This window comes from Cinclus cinclus, chromosome 2 (assembly GCF_963662255.1).
Source record: "Cinclus cinclus chromosome 2, bCinCin1.1, whole genome shotgun sequence".
Classification (NCBI taxonomy): domain Eukaryota; kingdom Metazoa; phylum Chordata; class Aves; order Passeriformes; family Cinclidae; genus Cinclus; species Cinclus cinclus.
In genome coordinates this window covers 116,434,915-116,456,630 of record NC_085047.1, presented here as the reverse complement: position 1 = coordinate 116,456,630, position 21,716 = coordinate 116,434,915, and the positions used below count along the sequence as shown (strand labels likewise).

At 44.6% G+C, this 21,716-nt stretch overlaps 1 protein-coding gene across 3 annotated transcripts in view; it reads right to left on the bottom strand.

Moving 5' to 3' along the window:
* Positions 1-21,716, bottom strand: part of RCAN1 (regulator of calcineurin 1) — a 42,265-nt gene that overhangs the window by 7,488 nt on the left and 13,061 nt on the right. The window contains exons 1-3 of one of the 3 annotated variants that reach the window (XM_062488209.1): positions 7,157-7,356; positions 5,246-5,448; positions 1,012-1,154 (exon numbers count right to left, since the gene is read on the bottom strand). In XM_062488209.1, coding sequence (XP_062344193.1) covers positions 1,012-1,154; positions 5,246-5,448; positions 7,157-7,243 — 433 coding nt within the window. In that variant the 5' untranslated portion in view covers positions 7,244-7,356. Of the gene's footprint in view, positions 1-1,011; positions 1,172-5,245; positions 5,449-7,156; positions 7,357-21,716 lie in introns of those variants that run through there. The other 2 variants (XM_062488208.1, XM_062488207.1) reach the window with 2 other exon arrangements.

Here is a 21,716-nt window from a genome sequence, read left to right as displayed (position 1 = left end):
AGAAATCAATAGAAATAGAAATCCATAGAAACAGAAATCAATAGAAACAGAAATCCATAGAAACAGAAATCAATAGAAATAGAAATCAATGGAAACAGAAATCAATAGAAATAGAAATCAACAGAAACAGAAATCAATGGAAACAGAAATCAATGGAAACAGAAATCCATAGAAATAGAAATCAATAGAAATAGAAATCAATGGAAACAGAAATCAATAGAAATAGAAATCAATGGAAATAGAAATCAATAGAAACAGAAATCAATAGAAACAGAAATCCATAGAAATAGAAATCAATGGAAATAGAAATCAATAGAAACAGAAATCAATGGAAACAGAAATCAATAGAAACAGAAATCAATAGAAACGGAAATCAATAGAAATAGAAATCAATAGAAATAGAAATCAATAGAAACAGAAATCAATAGAAACAGAAATCCATAGAAACAGAAATCAATAGAAACAGAAATCAATAGAAATAGAAATCAATGGAAACAGAAATCAATAGAAATAGAAATCAATAGAAACAGAAATCAACAGAAACAGAAATCAATAGAAACAGAAATCAATGGAAATAGAAATCAATAGAAACAGAAATCAATGGAAACAGAAATCAATAGAAACGGAAATCCATAGAAACGGAAATCAATAGAAATAGAAATCAATAGAAATAGAAATCAATAGAAATAGAAATCAATAGAAACAGAAATCAATAGAAATAGAAATCAATAGAAACAGAAATCAATAGAAATAGAAATCCATAGAAACAGAAATCAATAGAAACAGAAATCAACACAAACAGAAATGGCCAGAAAGAGAAAGCAACGAGAATACAAATAAACAGCAAAGAGAAACGGGAGGAAAGAGACAGAGAGCGAAGGAAGGGCGATGGCCAGAAGCAGCAGCCAAGGGGAGGAGGGGTAAAGGCACCGGCTCCCGGCAAAGCTGCGGAAGGTTGGACGCGCGTCCCGGGGCGCCCTTCGGAACCGGGAACCGGGAGCGCGGCCTCACCTGGCCCCAGGCGGGAGATGGCGCACAGCAGGTCGTAGTTGATCACGGGGGTGGCATCCTCCGCTTGCTTCCAGTCCACGGGAGGGGAGGCGGGCGGGGAGATCAGGAATTGCTTCTCGGGGTTCGGGGGGGCCAGGCGGGAGCTGCCGATGTGCAGAGTCTGCGACAGGAAGGTAATCGGGACCCCGTTAATCGGGAATGGGAGCGGGGCGCCCGCAAATGGGAAATCCCGGAGGGATGGGGTTCCACGGAAACGTGAAACTCCAGCGGGGTGTTGTTCACGGGAAATCCGAAATTCCGATGGGACGGTGTTCCCTAAAAATCTCAAATTCCAATGGGACGGTGTTCCCTAAAATTCTGAAATTCCAATGGGACGGTGTTACTTCCTGGAAATCTGAAATTCCAATGGGACGGAGTTCCCTAAAATTCTGAAATTCCAATGGGACGGTGTTCCCTAAAATTCTGAAATTCCAATGGGACGGTGTTACTTCCTGGAAATCTGAAATTCCAATGGGACGGAGTTCCTTAAAAATCTCAAATTCCAATGGGATGGTGTTCCCTAAAAATCTCAAATTCCAATGGGACGGTGTTCCCTAAAATTCTGAAATTCCAATGGGACGGTGTTACTTCCTGGAAATCTGAAATTCCAATGGGACGGAGTTCCCTAAAATTCTGAAATTCCAATGGGACGGTGTTCCCTAAAAATCTCAAATTCCAATGGGACGGTGTTCCCTAAAATTCTGAAATTCCAATGGGACGGTGTTACTTCCTGGAAATCTGAAATTCCAATGGGACGGACTTCCTTAAAAATCTCAAATTCCAATGGGATGGTGTTCCCTAAAAATCTCAAATTCCAATGGGACGGTGTTCCCTAAAATTCTGAAATTCCAATGGGACGGTGTTCCCTGGAAATCTGAAATTCCAATGGGACAGAGTTCCCAGGAAATCTGGAATTCCAATGGGATGGTGTTCCCTAAAAATCTCAAATTCCAATGGGACGGTGTTCCCTAAAAATCTCAAATTCCAATGGGACGGTGTTCCCTAAAATTCTGAAATTCCAATGGGACGGTGTTCCCTAAAAATCTCAAATTCCAATGGGACGGTGTTCCCTAAAAATCTCAAATTCCAATGGGATGGTGTTCCCTAAAAATCTCAAATTCCAATGGGACGGTGTTCCCTAAAACTCTGAAATTGCAATTGGATGTTACTTCCTGGAAATCTGAAATTCCAATAGCACGTCCTTCTCCAGAAATCTGAAGTTTTACTGGGATATTTTCCCCAAAAATCTGAAATTCTAATGGGATGTTCTTCCCTAAAAATCTGGAAATCCAGTGGGACATTTCCCCGAAAAATCTGAAATTACAATGGGATGGTGTTCCCCGGAAATCTGAAATTCTATGGGGATGTTGTTCCCTAAAAATCTGAAATTCCAACAGGACGGTGTTCCCTGGAAATCTAAATTCCAATGGGATGGTGTTCCCTGAAAATCTCAAATTCCAATGGAATGGTGTTTCCTAAAAATCTGAAATTCTAGTGGGGTGTTGTTCCCTAAAAATCTAACATTCCAATGGGATGGTGTTCCCTAAAAATCTGAAATTCCAATTGGATGTTACTCCCTGGAAATCTGGAATTCCAACGGGACGTCCTTCCCCAGAAATCTGAAATTCTACTGGGGTATTTTCCCCTAAAATCTGAAATTCCAATGGGATGTTCTTCCCTAAAAATCTGAAATTCCAACGGGATGTCCTTCCCTAGAAACCTGAAATTCCAATGGGATGTTCCTCCCTGAAAATATGCAATTCTACTGGGATGTTCTTCCCTAAAAATATGAAATTCTAATGGGATATTTACCCCAGAAATCTGAAATTCCAATGGGATGTTCTTCCCTAAGAATCTGAAATTCTAATGGGATGTTCTTCCCTGGAAATCTGAAATTCCAATGAGATGTTCTTCCCTGGAAATCTGAAATTCCAATGGGATGTTCTTCCCTGGAAATCTGAAATTCTACGGGGGTATTTTTGCCAGAAATCTGAAATTCCAGTGAGATGTTGTTCCCTGAAAATCAGAGATCCCAATGGGGTGGTGTTCCCTGGAAATATGAAATGCCAACAGGATCTTCTTCCCTAGAGATCAGAAATCCCATTGGGATGTTCTTCACTGGAAATCTGAAATTCCAATGGGATGTTCCTCCCTGAAAATCTGAAATTCTACTGGGATGTTCTTCCCTAAAAATCTGAAATTCTAATGGGATATTTACCCCAGAAACTTCAAATTCCAGTGAAATGTTACTCCCTGGAAATCTGGAATTCCAATGGGATGTTGTTCCCTAAAACTATGGAATTCCAGCAGGATGTTCTTCCCGAAAAATCTGCAATTCCAATGGGATGGTGTTGCCTGGAAATCACAAATCCCAATGGGATGGTGTTCCCTAAAAATCTGAAATTCCACAGGGATTTTACTCCCTGAAAATATGCAATTCTACTGGGATGTTCTTCCCTAAAAATATGAAATTCTAATGGGATATTTACCCCAGAAATCTGAAATTCCAATGGGATGTTCTTCACTGGAAATCTGAAATTCTATGGAAAAGTTCTTTCCTAAAAATATAAAATTCTACCAGGATGTTCTATTTCAAAAATCTGAAATTCCAATGCGATGTTCTTCCCTAAGAATCTGAAATTCCAATGGGATGTTCCTCCCTGAAAATCTGAAATTCTACTAGGATGTTCTTCCCTAAAAATCTGAAATTCCAATGGGATGTTCCTCCCTGAAAATATGAAATTCTACTAGGATATTCTTCCCTAAAAATATGAAATTCCAGTGAAATGTTACTCCCTGGAAATCTGAAATTCCAATGGGATGTTCTTCCCTGAAAATCTGGAATTCCAACGGGATGATCTTCCCTAAAATCTGAAAAACCAACAGGATATTCTTCCCTGGAAATCTCAAATTCTACTGGGTTGTTCTTGCAAGGAAATCTGAAATTCAAACGGGATGTTCTTCCCTGAAAGTCTGAAATTCCAATGGGATGTTCTTCCCTAAAAGTCTGAAATTCCAATGGGATGGTGTTCCCTAAAAATCTGAAATTCCCACTCAGTTTTCAGAGGGAAAAGCAGCTGGAAAAACAGCGGGAAAAGCAGCCTGATAGGCAGAGCACAAATTCCTGCAGGAGGAGAGAGCACAAAGCTCCAGATCTGCCCTGGGGGAAATTCCCAATACTGGGAAGGGAAGGGACAGCCTGGAATATGCAGCTCCAAATTTGGAATGTGCAGCTCCAAATTTGGAATGTGCAGCTCCAGAGCCTGGAATGTGCAGCTCCAGAGTCTGGAATGTGCAGCTCCAAACCTGGAACGTGCAGCTCTGGAGCCTGGAATGTGCAGCTCCAAACCTGGAATGTGCAGCTCCAAATCTGGAACGTGCAGCTCCAGAGTCTGGAATGTGCAGCTCCAGAGTCTGGAATGTGCAGTTCCAAAATCTGGAATGTGCAGCTCCAGAGTCTGGAATGTGCAGCTCCAAACCTGGAACGTGCAGTTCCAAAATCTGGAATGTGCAGCTCCAAACCTGGAACGTGCAGCTCCAAATCTGGAACGTGCAGCTCCAGAGTCTGGAATGTGCAGCTCCAAACCTGGAGTGTGCAGTTCCAAAATCTGGAATGTGCAGCTCCAGAGTCTGGAATGTGCAGCTCCAAACCTGGAACGTGCAGTTCCAAAATCTGGAATGTGCAGCTCCAGAGTCTGGAATGTGCAGCTCCAAACCTGGAATGTGCAGTTCCAGAATCTGGAATGTGCAGCTCCAAACCTTGGATCCCCCAGGCACTTTGTGGGTGCTGGCAGAGCCCTCCCAGACTCCCCCAACCCTTTAAATTCTTGGAATGTGCTCATTCTCATCCAAGGTTTTCCCAGAAATGGAAATACCCACAGTCTCCAAATCCATGGAGCTCTGGAACAACCTTGGATTCTCTAATTAATGTGACAAAAGAAAAGAGACCATGAAGGAATTCTGGCACGCTGAAATAATAAATACTTGAAACAATTCCCAGATTTCCAGAAATTTGGGAGAAACTCTAGAAAAAGAAGTTGTCTTCTCAGAAAACATGCACAAAACCCAATGCAAAAAAAAAAAAAAAAAAAAGCTTAAGTTCCCAAAATTTCCATCATCTTTCCAACCCTGTTATCCCAAAGTTTTCCTAAAACCCATCAGTTGGAGGATTTATGGGAATCAGAACAAGGAAAACTTTAATCCCTCCCAGGAACCCTTTTTTACCTGAGCAAAATAAAGTTTGAGCTGTTTTCCAAGGAATTCTGTCTTGTCCAGGTGGATCCTGGCTTCTGCTGCAGACAAAGGGTTGCTGAAGTTGATTCTCACTCTTTTGAAACTTTTAAAATACTGAAAGGTGAGGTCCCTGTCGTAGGGTCGGAACAGGGATTCAAATTTGGCCTGGAGGGACAGGATAAGAAAGAAATTAATAAAGAAACTAATAATGAAATTAATTAAAAATGAAAAGTCGCTGGTAAGGGTGAATTAAACTTCCACTCTTCAATATTGATTATTGTAACAGCTTCATTTATTTTCTTTTTTTCTTTCTAGAATGAAGTTTTCTGCCTCATCACTCGTATCACTGAAACAGATTATTATCATTAATTAAGTGACAATATCACTCACATTATTATCAGGAATAAATGCTGGACAAGACACCATGATTTAGCAACAGTAAGATACTGAAAATATATTTTTCTTAGAAAGTTTATACCCAAAAACCCTTGGGGAAAAAAAAAAAGAAGTCTGCCAAGCCTTTGCCCAAATGTGCAAATTTCAAGGGAACCAACACAAGTTTTAATAGAGAAAAATGAAAAAAAAAAAAAACAAACCTGATTTTCAAGCTAAATGTGATTTTCTTCAGTGACTCAGCGCACAGAATCAAGTCCTGAACATCTCCTGCTTTCCTGCTATTTTAAATTGAATTTCTGGAAAGCACTTCCACTTTGCCTGCAGGATTCCAGGACAAAGGACAGACACAAGAGGAGCTGCCAGCTCCTTCCTAAGTGTTTTATTCCAACGGGTTCAGGATCCAAATCTGAGGAATTTCCAGGTTATTTTCTGTCCCTAAAAGCTTCCCAGAAACTCAGGATAAAGCCACAATAAGCATTACTTCATTGAGGGCTTTTTACTACAATATTTTCAATTATTGGGGGGGGGGGGAGGAAACACAGGGAAATTACGTAAAAGAGGCAGAAATTAATTCAGAATTTCATTTTCCTCCCTGAGAAGATCCACCACACACACTCCCCACAGCTGGGTATAAAATAATTCTATTTTACAGAGATTTTAAAAGATTTTGAACATTCTAAAGAGCTGATCTGCTTCTCCAACTTCTTGAAACAGGAGCAGGAGCCTCCCCACAAAGATCTGGTGTTTGGGAGCCTCAAAGGTGAGATGGAACCGTGGAAAATACACCCCAAAATTGCATTGCCAAGTTCCCATTCCGTATTTAAACCCCGAGAAATCTGGTTTGTTTTGTTTTGTTTTGTTGTTTTAAATATTTATTTCAATGTGATTTTAGTGGTCAGAAGTGTCACTTTGGCACTATGACACTAAAAAAAAAAATTTTTGTCCCTGAAGTATCTTAGCAGTAACAGCTCATTGTATCAGGACTGATAAATATTTAATATTCTTTTATATTTACATTATTTCTTATTATTTTATTAAATAATACATATTATTTTACATTATATACATTATTACACATTACTTCTTATTATTTTATACTGACAATCAGCTAAATAGAGACCCAAGAGGATTTCTTACAGTTTTACCAGGAAAAAATAAAAATAAAAATAAATCCCAGGACAGGAGAAGTATCGAAGGGATTTCAGATTAGTGGATCTCACCACCAAAATCAGAATTAAATATTTGCTGAAAATTCAGAGCACTCCACGCAATCAAAGCAACCTGAAGGGAAAACTTGAACTGATTTTCCCAACCACACAGAACTAAAATTGAGCAATTCCCAGAGATGGAATTGTTCCCACCACAGCAGGCTGCTGCAGACTCCCAAGCTCCGAGACTTTTATGGCAAACTGGAATTTCCTTGCAAGTCCAAACCCTCCAAAAGCAGAATTCCCAGAAATAATCCCGCGAAACCTACCCTTGTTTCTGGCTGGGTGAAGACCTCTCCATCTGCCAGGCAGGCGATGAGAGAGCTGAAAGTGTAATGGAAATTACGGAAATGCATTTTAAGGGCTGGTGCCCAGCGATTCCCAAAGAAATCCCGGGATTTTTGGGAGCCCTGACTGCTGCACACGGCGTTTATAAGGCAAAGGCAGCCCAGCCCTTGGTGAAAAAAAAACAAAACAAACCAAAACAAAAAAAAAAAAAAAACCAAAACCTCTCAGAGCATCCTGTGCGTGTGACAGCGAATTCCTGAGCAGAGTCCCGCATGCTTGGAGGGAGCTGGGAACAAAATGTAAGCTGGACTGGAAAGAGGTGACGTCAATAATTAGTCAGCTTCCCTCTGCTAATTAGCAGGAGCATGGAAAATGCAGCTGAGCTGAGCAGGGCAGCTGCTGCCCAGCCTCTTGCAGCATAGTTTCCACTGGCAGTAATTCCATGCAGCTCCCACTCCGAGCGACCGATGGAAAATGTTCCTGCCCCAGCAGAACGCTCCAGGAACGGGCTGGGATGAAGGCAGCAGGGAAACGGCTTAATTCCTGATTAATCAGCAAGAAAACTGCCTAATTCCTGATTAATCAGCAAGAAAACTGCCTAATTCCTGATTAATTAGCAACAAAACTGCCTAATTCCTGATTAATTAGCAAGAAAACTGCCTAATTCCTGATTAATTAGCAAGAAAACTGCCTAATATCTGATTAATTAGCAACAAAACTGCCTAATTCCTGATTAATTAGCAACAAAACTGCCTAATATCTGATTAATTAGCAAGAAAACTGCTTAATTCCTGATTAATCAGCAACAAAACTGCTTAATTCCTGATTAATCAGCAAGAAAACTGCCTAATTCCTGATTAATTAGCAACAAAACTGCCTAATTCCTGATTAATCAGCAACAAAACTGCTTAATTCCTGATTAATTAGCAACAAAACTGCCTAATTCCTGATTAATCAGCAACCAAACTGCTTAATTCCTGATTAATCAGCAAGAAAACTGCCTAATTCCTGATTAATCAGCAAGAAAACTGCTTAATTCCTGATTAATCAGCAAGAAAACTGCTTAATTCCTGATTAATCAGCAACAAAACTGCCTAATTCCTGATTAATTAGCAAGAAAACTGCCTAATTCCTGATTAGCAAGAAAACTGCCTAATTCCTGATTAATTAGCAACAAAACTGCTTAATTCCTGATTAATCAGCAACAAAACTGCCTAATTCCTGATTAACCAGCAAGAAAACTGCTTAATTCCTGATTAATTAGCAACAAAACTGCTTAATTCCTGATTAATCAGCAACAAAACTGCCTAATTCCTGATTAACCAGCAAGAAAACTGCTTAATTCCTGATTAATTAGCAACAAAACTGCCTAATTCCTGATTAATTAGCAACAAAACTGCTTAATTCCCAATTCTTTGGAGATGGAAAACAAACCTCTCCGCTCACAGCTCGTTTTTTGTTCCACCAAACACCCACAGGTTGAAATGTAGGGATTGAGGTGGGAAAATGATTTTCCTCCCATCACAAGGAGGATTCATTTGGAAGCTTCTTCAAAGCAAGTTTGTGCATTAATTATCGTTCTTGCCTTATTAAAAAACCCTTTCCCAGCCTCATAAAGCAGGCAGGGTTTTGTCAGGGGTTGCTTTGTGCTTCTTTTTCCTACCAGGAGCTTCCTCAGCAATCTGCTGGCAGGGTTTTACCAGAACCTGAGACACAGCAGCAGGGAGCAGGTGTGGAACCTGAAATCCTGACATTTTCTGGGACACCTGGATCCCAGTTTCAAAGCAATTCCCAAAAAAGCAGCACAGAACACAGGTTTTTGTGGGGGTTTTGCAGTCTTTTCTTGTGGAGAGTGGGAGTTGTTTTTTTGGTTTGTGTGTTTTTGTTTTTGTTTTTTTAATCACGAGCCATTAAAAAAAACTCATCACCATTTCAAGTAATTAATGAAGTTTAAACTGAAGCTTTCACAAGCTACTTGGAACTTTCCCATGCACATTCAGCTCCAAAATTATAATGTAGTCAAAAATCTTAAGTGCCTTTAGCTCATCCTGTTTTAACATGTGCCAGAAGCACCAATTTTTAGGGAATACCTGCAAAAAATGCACAGTGCTAAGTTCAAAACCTGATTTCATCAATATTTAACCACATAAAACTTTTCACATGAAGACTGTTCTCCACTTTCAGGGGGTCTACTTGCTAAACCCCATTTAAAGTCAAAACCTCTGCTGTTCTTAGCTAAGCCCAGTGTAAAAGTTACCACAGCGTGAAAGGAATGCTTAATACAATTTCTTAGAACCTTTTCTGGGGAGTCCTCACTTAAAAATCCCAGGATCACTGCAGGTGAAAAAGCAGTTCAAGACTATCCAGTCCAACCTGTGACTGAATTGTCACCCCCCTGTCCCCAGCCCAGAGCTCTGAGTGCCACATCCAGACACTCCTTGGATACCTCCAGGGATGGGGACTCCAAACCCCCCTGGGCAGCTCTTCCCAAGGCCTGGCCACCCTTTCTGGGAAGAACAGGATGAATTCCATGTGTGAGGATGGGATGAGAGACCTGCACACACAGAAATTCAGGATTCACAAGCAGCCCTGACGCCCCTGATCCCAGCAAAGCAGCCTGAGCACATCCTAAATCCTGGCCCTGACCTGGAATTTGCTGTCAGGCATCCTCAAGAGCTGGGATGTGGAAGGAGCAGGCGTGACTCCATAGAGCAGAGGTTGGGATGCTCACCTGGAAAGAATGGCCATGAATCAGCCCAGCACAAAGGCAAACAGGCTGCCCACATGGCAGGGAACTGCAGCTCCTGATAAGAAAGCAGAGCAGGTTCCTGCTCTGAGCCGGAACAGCCTTGGGTGACTGCAGCACCTGTGGGGCACGTTCCTGTCCCCGGAGCTCAGGAAAAGAGTAAAAATCTGACTGTCCTCCTCAAGGCCACCTGCACCTTACTGAGAGCCAGGGAAAACGATTTCAGAAGTCACCCTTCAAAAAGACTCTGTCATCTAATCCAGGACCAGAGCCTGGCTATGAGCAGAGTGATCCTGAGAAAATTTAACACCTTGCAAAAGAATGTTTTCATAGTGTTCTCCAGATTTTTCAAGTGCTACTGATACACAGAGTGTTTTTAATTTGCCTTTTTAAAACCCCGAAGAAATCACTTCAAGTATGCTCCATTCTGTCACTATCATCATAATTTTCTGACATCATTGTGTACCAAATCATGGAATCACCAAAAGCTTTGGGCTGGAAGGGATGTTAAAACCCACCCATTCCCCCCCTGCCATGGCAGGGACAGCTCCCACTGTCCCAGGCTGCTCCCAGCCCCAGTGTCCAACCTGGAACTGGGCACTGCCAGGGATCCAGGGGCAGTCGCAGCTGCTCTGGGAATTCCATCCCAGCCCCTGCCCACCCTGCCAGGGAACAATTCCTAATTCCCAAAATCCCATCCATCCCTGCCCTCCTCCAGCTCAGGCCAGGTCTCTTGTGTATGGAACAAACCACCTGGAGTTCCTAACACCAAACTCAAGCACTTTGTCAGAAGAAAAAGCCCCAGTTCCCAGTGCCACTGGTGCAGCTCAGGAAGAGCTGTTGAAGGCAGGGCTTTGTGTGGAGAGCCCTGAGATGATGTGGAAAACACGAGGCAAAGTTACAAAAGCCCCACTGCTGAACCCTGAGTGCTGCAATGTCCCCTCTCTGGGCTCAGCTCCTGGAAGGTTTGGTACCCAGATGAAAATACCTTGGCTGGGACAGGAACATTGCGACACCTCAGGAGTCCTGGATTTGATGTTCTGATATTATCAGAGAGCAGCTTTTCTGCTCCCTTAGCTCCCTTCAGAGAGTTTGCTGCTTCCTGTCCTCTCTCTGAGACTCCCTGGTGAGCTCTAGACAGAACAAGGGCAAAATCACCAGCACAGGGAGGAGCTGGAGCTGCTGGAGAGAGCCCAGAGGAGGCAGCAGGATGAGCAGAGGGATGGAGCAGCTGTGCTGGGAGGAAAGGCTGGCAGAGCTGGCATTGTTCACCTGCACAGGAGAAGCTTTGGGCTGAGCTCAGGGTGGCCTTGCAGGGCCTGGAGGAGCTGCAGGAAACATGGAGAGAGACAATTGCCAAGGGATGGAGGGACAGGACACAGGGAATGGCTTCAGAACATCATTGCATGGGATACTGGGAATTAGGAATTGTTCCCTGGCAGGGGCTGGGATGGAATTGCCAGATTTGCTGTGGCTGCCCCTGGATCCCTGGAATGTTCAGTTCCAGGTTGGACACTGGGGCTGGGAACAGCCTGGGACAGGGGGAGGTGTCCCTGCCATGGCAGGGTTGGGCACTGGGTGGGATTTGAGGTCTCTTCCCACCCCACACCATTCCATGGTGCTGCTGCAGTTTGGGAATGAAAGCAAAGAGGTCAGAGCAGTGCAGGGTCAGCTTTATTTCCTCAGCTTTCACCTTTCCCTTGAAAGGTGCAGATTCCAGGGCTCACGTTCTGGAATTTGAGTTCTAAAATTGCAGACAAGGTGCTCAATTAAGACCTAGAGTGCTCCCAAACACCAAGAGCACCTGGCAGATCCTCCACCACTACCCAAGGACAGAGATGTGAGAGAGACCAGTTTTTGAACATTTTTGGGGGGTGGAAGGACAATCAGAGAGTCCAATAAATAGATGAAATGTGGGAAGACAGAATGATTGAATGCCATAATTAGCCCCATCATTTTATCTCCACGTGCAGTGGAATAGGTAAGGCACAGAAGAGAAAGAAGTGAGGTCAGAGAAGCAGAAATCAAGGCAAGTCACCAAAAGTCAACAAACTACAACAGCAAAGAACAATCAGGGAAGGAAAATGAATGTGAAGTTAAATATGTTGGGAGCTCTCTAAGTCAATAAAATTACCCCCAAAGAGCCATAAATCAGAACAATCCAGTCCATTCTCCCTCCTCCCTGGGAGGTTTTAGAGCTGCTCTTCGTGTAATCCCTGCACTCCCACTCCAGACATGCTGCTCTTTTCCCATCAACACAAAGCTTCTATTCCTGTCTCCATGTTAATTATCCTGCCTCAGCCCTTCCTCAGGACAGGGATAAACATCTCAAAGTTATCTACAATGAAAATCACATTGCTTTCATTTTCCTGGGGGTTGGCAAAGGACGGGAAGGAGCAGACAGAAAGGCACAAACAGGTTCTAGAGCTATCTGTGCATATTTGGGGTCAGGGAGCTCTGGGGGCACTGGAACACACATGGGTCCGATATTGGGAAGAAATTCCTCCCTGTGAGGGTGGGGAGGACCTGGCACAGGGTGCCCAGAGAAGCTGTGCCCCATCCCAAATTATTCCAGGATTCTGAGCAGCCCAGCTCACCCAGAGCCAGAAGTGAGGGTCGTGAATTAAAGCCCTTTGCCTCCAAAGCCCTGCACAAGCCTTACTCTCATTTTACCAGCCAAAAACGACTCCCCATTCTCAAGCACTCCCTTGCTCTCCACAAAAGAAAAAAAAAATACCCCAAAACAAAAATCATAAATTCCCAGACTGGTTTGGAAAGGACCTCAGAGCACATCCAGCGCCACCCCTGCCACCTTCCACTGTGTCCCCAGTGTCCAGCCTGGCCTTGGACACTGCCAGGGATCCAGGGGCAGCCACAGCTGCTCCGGGCACCCTGTGCCAGGGCCTCACTACCCTCTGAGTAAAGAACTTCTTCCTAAAATTTTTTTAACATTAATAGTGGGTGATAATTCTGCCTCTCTTCTCCTCCCTGTGTTTGTGACCTGGGTGTGCTTGGCATGGGAAAAATGCACAGGGCTGATTTAGAGGCATGAGTGGGTGTGCTGCCATGCCAGGCGTGGCCAGTGCCAGGTCCCAGAGGATTCTGGGGACAAAAGTGTTCTAAAGTAGGATTGGTCTGCCACAGCATTTGATTTCATGAGAAATCCTGTCAGACTTGCAAAATGAAATCGTGTGCAGGTTTCCTTTCAGACAGGTTTCCTTTCAGACAGGTTTCCTTTTCCATCCCAGAGCAGCTGTGGCTGCCCCTGGATCCCTGGCAGTGCCCAAGGCCAGGTTGGACACTGGGGCTGGGAGCAGCCTGGGACAGCGGGAGGTGTCCCTGCCATGGCAGGAGGGTGAAACTAAATCATCTTTAAGGTCCCATCCAACTTAAACCATTCTGTAACTCTGCGACTTTTTCTACTTTGTGGTTATGAAAAGCTGTGTCTTAAAGTTCCACATTCCACGTTGTATTTTCTGCATTCCTCAGAAAGATACAAGTGAAATAAATACACTCCTCCAGTAGGGAAAGCATCTGCACAAACCCATTTGTTAACGAGAACAGAAGTCTGTGGGATCACAGAATGAACTGCTCAAGGAGCATGTGCAGACTTATTTACAGTAAAGGAATCAGGGCACAGCACCACAAGCCCACAAACTGGTTTTCCAAGTGACACCATGCCCTGGCTGGAGCCAGGCAATACCCACAGGGTGACTCCATGGAAAAGGGGCACGGAGCTGGGTGGGGCAGCAGCAGCTCCTGGCACCACCTGTGCCACAGCAAACACAGCTCTGAGTGTTTCACAGCCCTGCAGGTATCTCAGCCCAATGCCCAGGCACACCAACCCCAACATTTGTGCACTTTTAAGCAACCTGAAGGACCTGAATCCATGGAATAGGAGGCACAGAAGCCTGGCTGGGCTCCATCCAATGATGCCGAGTGCTCCTCTCAAAGGAGGAGTCCATGGTTCTAGAACTCCACTACTGGGTAATTCTGAGATCTTTTCAGAAATAAAGACAGTTAGAAACACTCATCAGAGCATTCATTCAGCACAATTAGCACTGGCATGCTATGTATGGTAACACACGTATTTACTGCAAAGAATAAACTCAGCTGACAATAAAAACTGAAGACCACATGGCTGGGGGGCAGGGTCACCTCTGGTTTAGACTTCCAGCTAGTCCAGGAAAATATTTTCCTGTTCCAAACAGAAGCAGAGGAAGGAGTGCCCATTTTCTAAGATGCCAAGCAAACCCATAGGAAAGCCAGTGGAAAAGCTATGAGGATTTTGTACCTTAAGACACAAGACTCAAATACAAACTCAAGACTCAAACACTTCTCCACACCTGAAGTTACAGAGGGATAAATGTCAATGAGTTTGTAAAAAAAAAAAACACCAAAAAAACCCCAAACAAACAAAAAAAAAAACAACCCCAAAAACCCAAAACAAAACAAAAAAACCCCTCTGCCTATTTCTACTGTCTTTATTTCTGTTTAAACTCATTAACTGCTTTACTCCAATTCCAAAATTATCTACAGGTGATGTATTTATAGCAGAAAAAGCACATTATGAAACATCTTTTGCAGTAATTGGGTTGGGAGATTAGAAAAGGGAAGGAGTAAGTTCTTGCAAAGTCAATCCAAGAAACAATTCCCTCACCACAGAGAGAAAATTTGGGTTCATGTCATCAAAATGGCCTTCAAGAAGATGCTTTTTTAAAAGTCTATGGAAATTCCTGAGGAGACTGTCCAGCAATATTACAATTAATCCATGATATCTTGAGGTGAGAGAAAATAAACAGCCAAAGATGACAGTAAACCACAACAAATGTAAACAAGAACATTCTCATGGCCAGCTGCAGCTGCAGCGTTGATTTTTATTTCTATTTCTGGCAGAAAGGAGGACAGAAGGTGACAGGGACAGGAGCCCAGTGTCCAGCTCACCACAGAAACCCTGCACAGGCCACCCTAAGAAAAGCTAACTCTGGAAAGGGAAGGGCAGGAAATCCTCAAACAACTCCTCTCCAGCTTGCTGGAGGCTTCTCTAAATTTAGCAGTCTATATAAATCCTTCCCTCAGAGTGGAGATTAAAAAAGGGGGAAGAGGTGGAAATTCTCCAAAGATCACCTCTATTTGGTAGCAACTAAAAAAGGACAAGGACTTTGAAAACAGAACAGGTTAATAGGGCATTTTTCATACTGGAGAAAAACGATTTACAACAGAATTAAAGGAAGTGATTCGTTAAAAATGCTCTTGCAGCCCTCAAGACAAAAAGAGGTTTCTCCCAAGCACTGGGTAACAATGAAATAAAGGAAGTGTGAGAGATCCCTACCAATGCAACTAGGAGAAATCAGCTCCACTCTGACCTTTCCAAGGTTATTTATTTGAATTAATAGCTCAAAGGGGAAAAAACCCCCTCAATTTAGAAAGTAATTAACAGATCTGTGGAGCTGCAAGATGAAATAATTCAAGACAGAAAGAAGGGACATGTTCAAACACATCACTCCTGAAGCAAAAAAGGGGCTTTGGATCATTATTTCTCGAGTGAGGGGGCACCTTCTGCATGAAGATCTGGCTGTTTCATGAAGAGAGAACAGCTGTAAAGTTATTTTTAAGTGAGACTGAGCAGAGGGAGAGGTGCAGGGAAGAGGGCACACGCTTCCAGTCAGATTCCTGCATTCCTGGAGCGTGTCCTGCATGCTCTGCCAGTGAGCACAGCTGGAGCCCTGCACATCCCCGGGCTGAGGGCAATGCTGGGCTGCCACAGGGAGGGCTCAGAGTGCCCAGGGGACAGAGCAGAGAGCACTTTTCAGAGAAATTTCTCCCAGATCTACTGAAGTGGTGACAGAGCCACAAGGAGAACAGCCCTGAGCAGCCCAAATAACCAAGGGATGGGGAATGGAAGCTCCACACCAACACAGGCAGGCTGTGACAGCTCACCAGAGGATGGGGGTGAAAAGGACAGGAACAAAGCTCAGGGAATCCCAATATCCCCGAATCCCTGAGGCTGGCAAAGCCCTCCCAGCCCACGGAGTCCCAGCTGTGCCCCACGGCCACCTTGTCCCCAGCCCAGAGCACTGAGTGCCACGTCCAGGTGACACCTGCAGGGATGGGCACTGCAAACCTCCCTGGGCAGCTCTTGCCAAGGCCTGAGCACCCTTTCCATGGGGAAATTCCTGCTGCTGTCCCAGCTGAGCCTGCCCTGGCCCAGCCTGAGGCCGTTCCCTCTGCTCCTGTCCCTGTTCCCTGGAGCAGAGCCCGACCCCCCCTGGCTGTCCCCTCCTGTCAGGGAGTTGTGCAGAGCCACAAGGTCCCCCCAGTAAAGTTCCCTAATTCTCCTCCATGGGAAGAAGGGAAAGTTCCCCACAGAGGCTCCAGCCCCACAGCTGACAGGGCTTTACTCAAACCCCATCCAACCACAGCCAGGCTGGTCAGAGCTCTCCCTGATCCAGATGTTCCCATACGAAGCAAATCCTTTCCCAATTCCTGCCTTCCAGCAGCAGTAACAAAAGAGACACAGAGCACTGAAGCCAAACACGGCTCATTATTTAAAACAACCCCAGTGCCAACAGGCTGAGATCACTTTTGCTCTCATGTGTAAGAGGAGTGAGGAAGACACAATGCATCTCACAGGACAGGGGCATTAAGAAGTTAAATTCTGAGCTGCTTGTGTAAGGCTGGGATCCAGATTTAGATTCCAGGGCCTGTAGGAGCTACAAAAAAGATGGAGAGAGACAATTTCCAAAGGGATGGAGGGACAGGACACAGGGAATGGCTTCCCACTGCCAGAGGGCAGGGCTGGATGGGATACTGGGAATTAGGAATTGTTCCCTGGGATGGTAATGAGGGGCTGGGATGGAATTCCCAGATTTGCTGTGGCTGCCCCTGGATCCCTGGAATGTTCAGTTCCAGGTTGGACACTGAGGCTGGAACAGCCTGGGACAGTGGGAGGTGTCCCTGCCATGGATGGGGTGGCACTGGGTGGGATTTAAGGCCCAACCCAAACCATTTCATTATTCCAATTAGTACACATTATGTCTTCAAAACAGATATCCACTTTATAATGTTAGAATAAGAGTTTGATGTCAGCATCCCAGTCTTTTAAATATTCCTTGAGGAAAAAAAAAAGTTTCTTTGGCTCCCTGGCTTGATGACACACACACTGATCATCACAGCAGCACCAAAAGGCAGGTGGAAATTTTAGTTTAATAGGATTTCATCTTCACTGAAACTTTTCTGAGACCAAGGAAGTCAAGATATTTTTATCTCACTTTGTACATTCCAGGTAATGAAGGAGGGAAAAATAAAAGGTCAGTACAAAGGAAAAAAAGCAAAAGGAATGAATCTGTGTCAGCCTGTCTGTATTCCCTACTCAACATCTCAATCACGAGTCAATCAGTGCGTATTAAAGGTTCAGGTAAAGTAATTAAAGAAGCTCAACTACTTTTTCTTTGAGCAACCAAGGCTTTGTTTCCAAATCTGTTCTGAAAGTCAAAGGGGCTGGAGCGTGTCCAGGGCAGGGAACGGAGCTGGGGAAGGGGCTGGAGCCCCAGGAGGGGCTGAGGGAGCTGGGAAAGGGGCTGAGCCTGGAGAAAAGGAGGCTCAGGGGGGACCTTGTGGCTCTGCACAACTCCCTGACAGGAGGGGCAGGGAGGGGGGCTCGGGCTCTGCTCCAGGGAACAGGGACAGGAGCAGAGGGAACGGCCTCAGGCTGGGCCAGGGGAGTTTTCCCTTCTTAGTTTCACCTGCACTTTCCTACTGGAAAGCCTTCAAGTTCTGCAGGCTGGAGTTTCTCCAGCAGAGATGGAGAATTTCCACTGCTCAAGGCCCACGGAAACAAAGCAGGCAGCCTGGGCCACCACTGCAGGGACCCCTGTATTTACAGCCCTGCTGCAGCCAAACGCCACCTTTGTCCCCAGGAGTGTCCTGGAGGTCCCTGCTCCCTGAGGCTGCTCCTCAGATGCTCCAGATGCTTTTGGGAATCAGGGATCAGGGAATCCTGGAGGCAGCATAACCCACAGGTGTCATTCCGTGGGCTGCTGGGACCCAGCTGGTCCAAGCCCTCCCAGAGCTATCACTGCTCCCCGCCGACATCTGCTGAAGGAACAAGTCTGATCACTGTGCAGCAAACAAAGCTGTGGAGAATGGTTTGGAACAAACCATTCCATGTTCCATTTTGGAACAAACCAGCTTTTCCTCAAGGGATCTCCAAAACCTGGGAGACAATTCTGTTTACCATTTCATCCCAGACTGCTTTGGGTTGGGAGGGACCTGAACACCCATCCACGGCACCTTCCACTGTCCCAGTGCTCCAACCTGGACACTGCCTGGGATCCAGGGCCAGCCACAGCTGCTCCGGGCAACCTCCCTACCCTTCCACGGAAGGATTTTCTTTTTCTCCTCATTCCAGTCTAAACCTTCCCTCCATCAGTTGGAAGCCATCACCTTCTGTACTGTCACCACAAGCTGTTGTAAAAACTTCTTCAAAGTTCCAACCTGATTTTTCCTCTTTCACTTTAAATTCCCACCTATTCCAGGGCTGTGAACTGCCAACCCATGCTTGCTCCCATTTCACTTCCTAATTTTCTTGATCTTAATTCAACAGCTGTTCCTGGGACAGAAGAAAGAAAATATTCCAGAAGGTTTCCTGCATCTATTGCTATTATTTCAAAAGGAGAATAAAGAAGAATATTGGAATATCCTGAGCAGAAGGGACTCACAGGATTATCAATCCAAGCCCTGGCCTTGCACAGACCCAACAATCCCAGCCTGGGCATCCCTGGCAGCTCCCGGAGCTCCGGCAGCCTCGAGGTTGTGCCCATTCCCTGGGGAACCTCCCATTCCACTTAATTCCTTCTGCAACCACAAAGTTTATCTGCAGGGCCATCCCCTGGAGCTGTGTGCTCTCCCAGCAGGAATGTGCAGTGCTCAGGGATCCCCAGTGCTGCACTGGGAGTGGGCAGCACCTCTGGATGCCAGGGAGGCTCCTGGGAAGCCAATTCCTGAATTGCCACACAAAAACTGCAGCCACTCCACTAAGGGATTAAAAAGAGATTCAAACAACCCCCTGATGATTTTTTAATGCAAATTCCAACTGCAGTGCCAAGAAGGAGCTGTTTTTCCTGAAGACTTACAGGATACATTTGAATAGCTTCAAACGTACAAGCTGGTGTCATTTTTGCATTAGGAGACCTAAATACATTCATATAAAATATCCACAGTTGAACTCTGTCACACAAGGGCCATTTACAAATTCCATGGGGCACAGTTTTCCAGCCAACCATCTGAAAAATAAATACCTCCAGTGTGCTTCTTTCATCCTTGGAAAAATCCATGATTTACACTTCCATTTCCAAGCATTAAACACTGAATTCCTGTTCACTGAGTGGGAACACAAAAGTGGGCATTTGGAAATTCCACTACAGCGTAGCTGAGTAACCCACCAGCCTCATTTAGAAAACTTTTGAATGTGGCAAATATATTCCAAAATGTAAAGGCTTTTTCCAACACGTTTCCACTCCTGCTGGGAATATACTCAAATGATCCAGAGTAAATTAATGGTGATTTTCCCTCATTTGGGTACTGAAAAGGAAAGAAACATTTTCACACAGTATTTCATGGCAATTATTTTCCTATTAACCTAAAAAAACCACATATATATATATATATGTATTCAGTTTGGAAAAACATTTCAACACTAGGGCCATCCAGGATTTTCAACCAAACCTGCTGAGGGAAGAACAAAACCCTCTAAGAAAAATCCAGAAATCTGTTTTGTTCAAAAACTGCTATTTTGGAACAAAGGAACGTGAGCTGAGGAATTATGATGCTCCTTTTTCCCTAATCCACCTGAAAGCCTGCTCAGCACTGGAAATTCTTTGGGCACTTCCCCACCCTGCACTTGGGAGCTCCAACCCACTCAGCCCAGAGTAGCTGGAGCCTCCCTGGAAAATGTGGAATTCTGATGGCTGCTGAATACCTGGGGAGGGTGGCAGAAAAGCTCCCACCGGGTTTGCTCTCACTCAAAGGGGAAAGCAAAGAGCAGGAGAAAAGTTGGGAATTTCTGAGGAGCAATCTCTACTGGGATCCCACATTCAAGCAATCACCCAGGGATAATCTCCTCAGGACACAACTCAATCCTTCAAGGAATGATCTGGTAAAGAAAGCATTGAGTTTGCCTTTGAAAGAGCTCCTTCAGGGAAGGGAAATGTCCCTCAGAGAGATTTCTCCAAGTCATCTTGAGAGACATTTCCCCAAATCATCAGGGAGCAGCCAAAGGTTGCAATGTCCGGAGCCTCTTTAGAAAATTTCCACCAGGAAAAAGGGTTAAAGGACATGGGAGAAATGAAAAGTGTATTTGGCTGAGGATGCAGGCTTCAGGTTTTAAGAATCAAAAGCCAAAAGTGTCAGGAAGAATTCCAAAGGGCTCTCTGAGGCTTTGGGAAGTGGACACAAATTGTGGAGAAATAAAAATTCCAACGGATGGAGAGGTGCAGTGAGAGGGTCAAGCTTGGTTCTGGAGGGGAGGGGAGGAGAGTGCTCAGCTCTGTGGGATGTTGAATGGCTGAGAATTCACTTTTTAGATGTCTTCAAGTGGATTTAAGTGAAACTGAGGCACCATCCACTTTCCCAGGCAATTAAAGGTGTCCAAGCACCATTCCTGTACTTCACCCTCTTCCCAAAGCAGCCCAGGAACGGAGCAGGGCAGTTCAGAACAGCTGAACACAAAACAGAGGCAGCAGCTTTCATTTATTAATAACAAAAATCCAACCTATTCCCCTTGACCTGGCTGGTTTAATCCAGAATATATCCATAAACAAGCTGTTCCCACAGGAAAAGAAACCACTACCACCAAAACCAACACACACCAAACCAAAAAAAAAAAAAAAAAAAAAAAAGCCTGTTAAGAAAAACCCAAACACAGCCCATCTTCTACTGCAGCTCCCAAAAAACCTTGGATGCATCACCTTTGGCAGAGGTAGCTCTTGGCAAGGAAGCAGGAGCTGCAGAAAATGGGATTTGTCAGGAATTCAATATCCAGTTTCAGATCTCTGACAGGACAGAAGCAGCTCTTTCCAAAGCAGGTCCTTTCCAGAGCTCAGGAGCTGCTCCAGACATTTGGATGCACAGTCCACTCACAAAAACTCCCCCAGGATTCACTGCAACAACACTGAAAGCTGCAATCCCTCACCCTCCCCACATCTTCGTGGCATTCCTGGTTTCTTTTAGTCCTGTAACACCACAATAAATGAACACAGATCATGTTAAAACTATGGGAAGGAATGGGAAAACCATGCAAGTTCCCACACTTCCAGGAATTTGCAGGGACAAAGCAGAGACCAGAGAACTCGGCTGATAATTACATTGATAACAAGGAATAATTAATTCATTATCAACCACGAAAAGAAACATTTGGCCAATTTACAGCTTGTGAGGACCCCAATCACTGCCAGTTCCCCCCCCAATTATGCCAGCAGGAGAATCCAGGGAGAAAAGGGAAACTGAGAGAAAAGCCCATCGGGCCGATATTAAATGCCATATTTATTTCAAAGTAAGCATTTTTAGGAAGTCAATGAACAGCAATTTCTCACTTGCTCTTTCCATGAGAGCTTGTGAAAATGGATGTCCCATGAGTTGTATAAAATCATGCAAAGCTGCCACATATCCTGATAGGCAAAGGGTGGCCACTGTAGCATTTCCTTGACTAATTCCTTCCACTGGGTTTTCCATAAGTGATTCATGGCTGTACTCAGCTTTCCTGGAAAACACTTCTCAAAGTCTGCAAGGTATGGAAA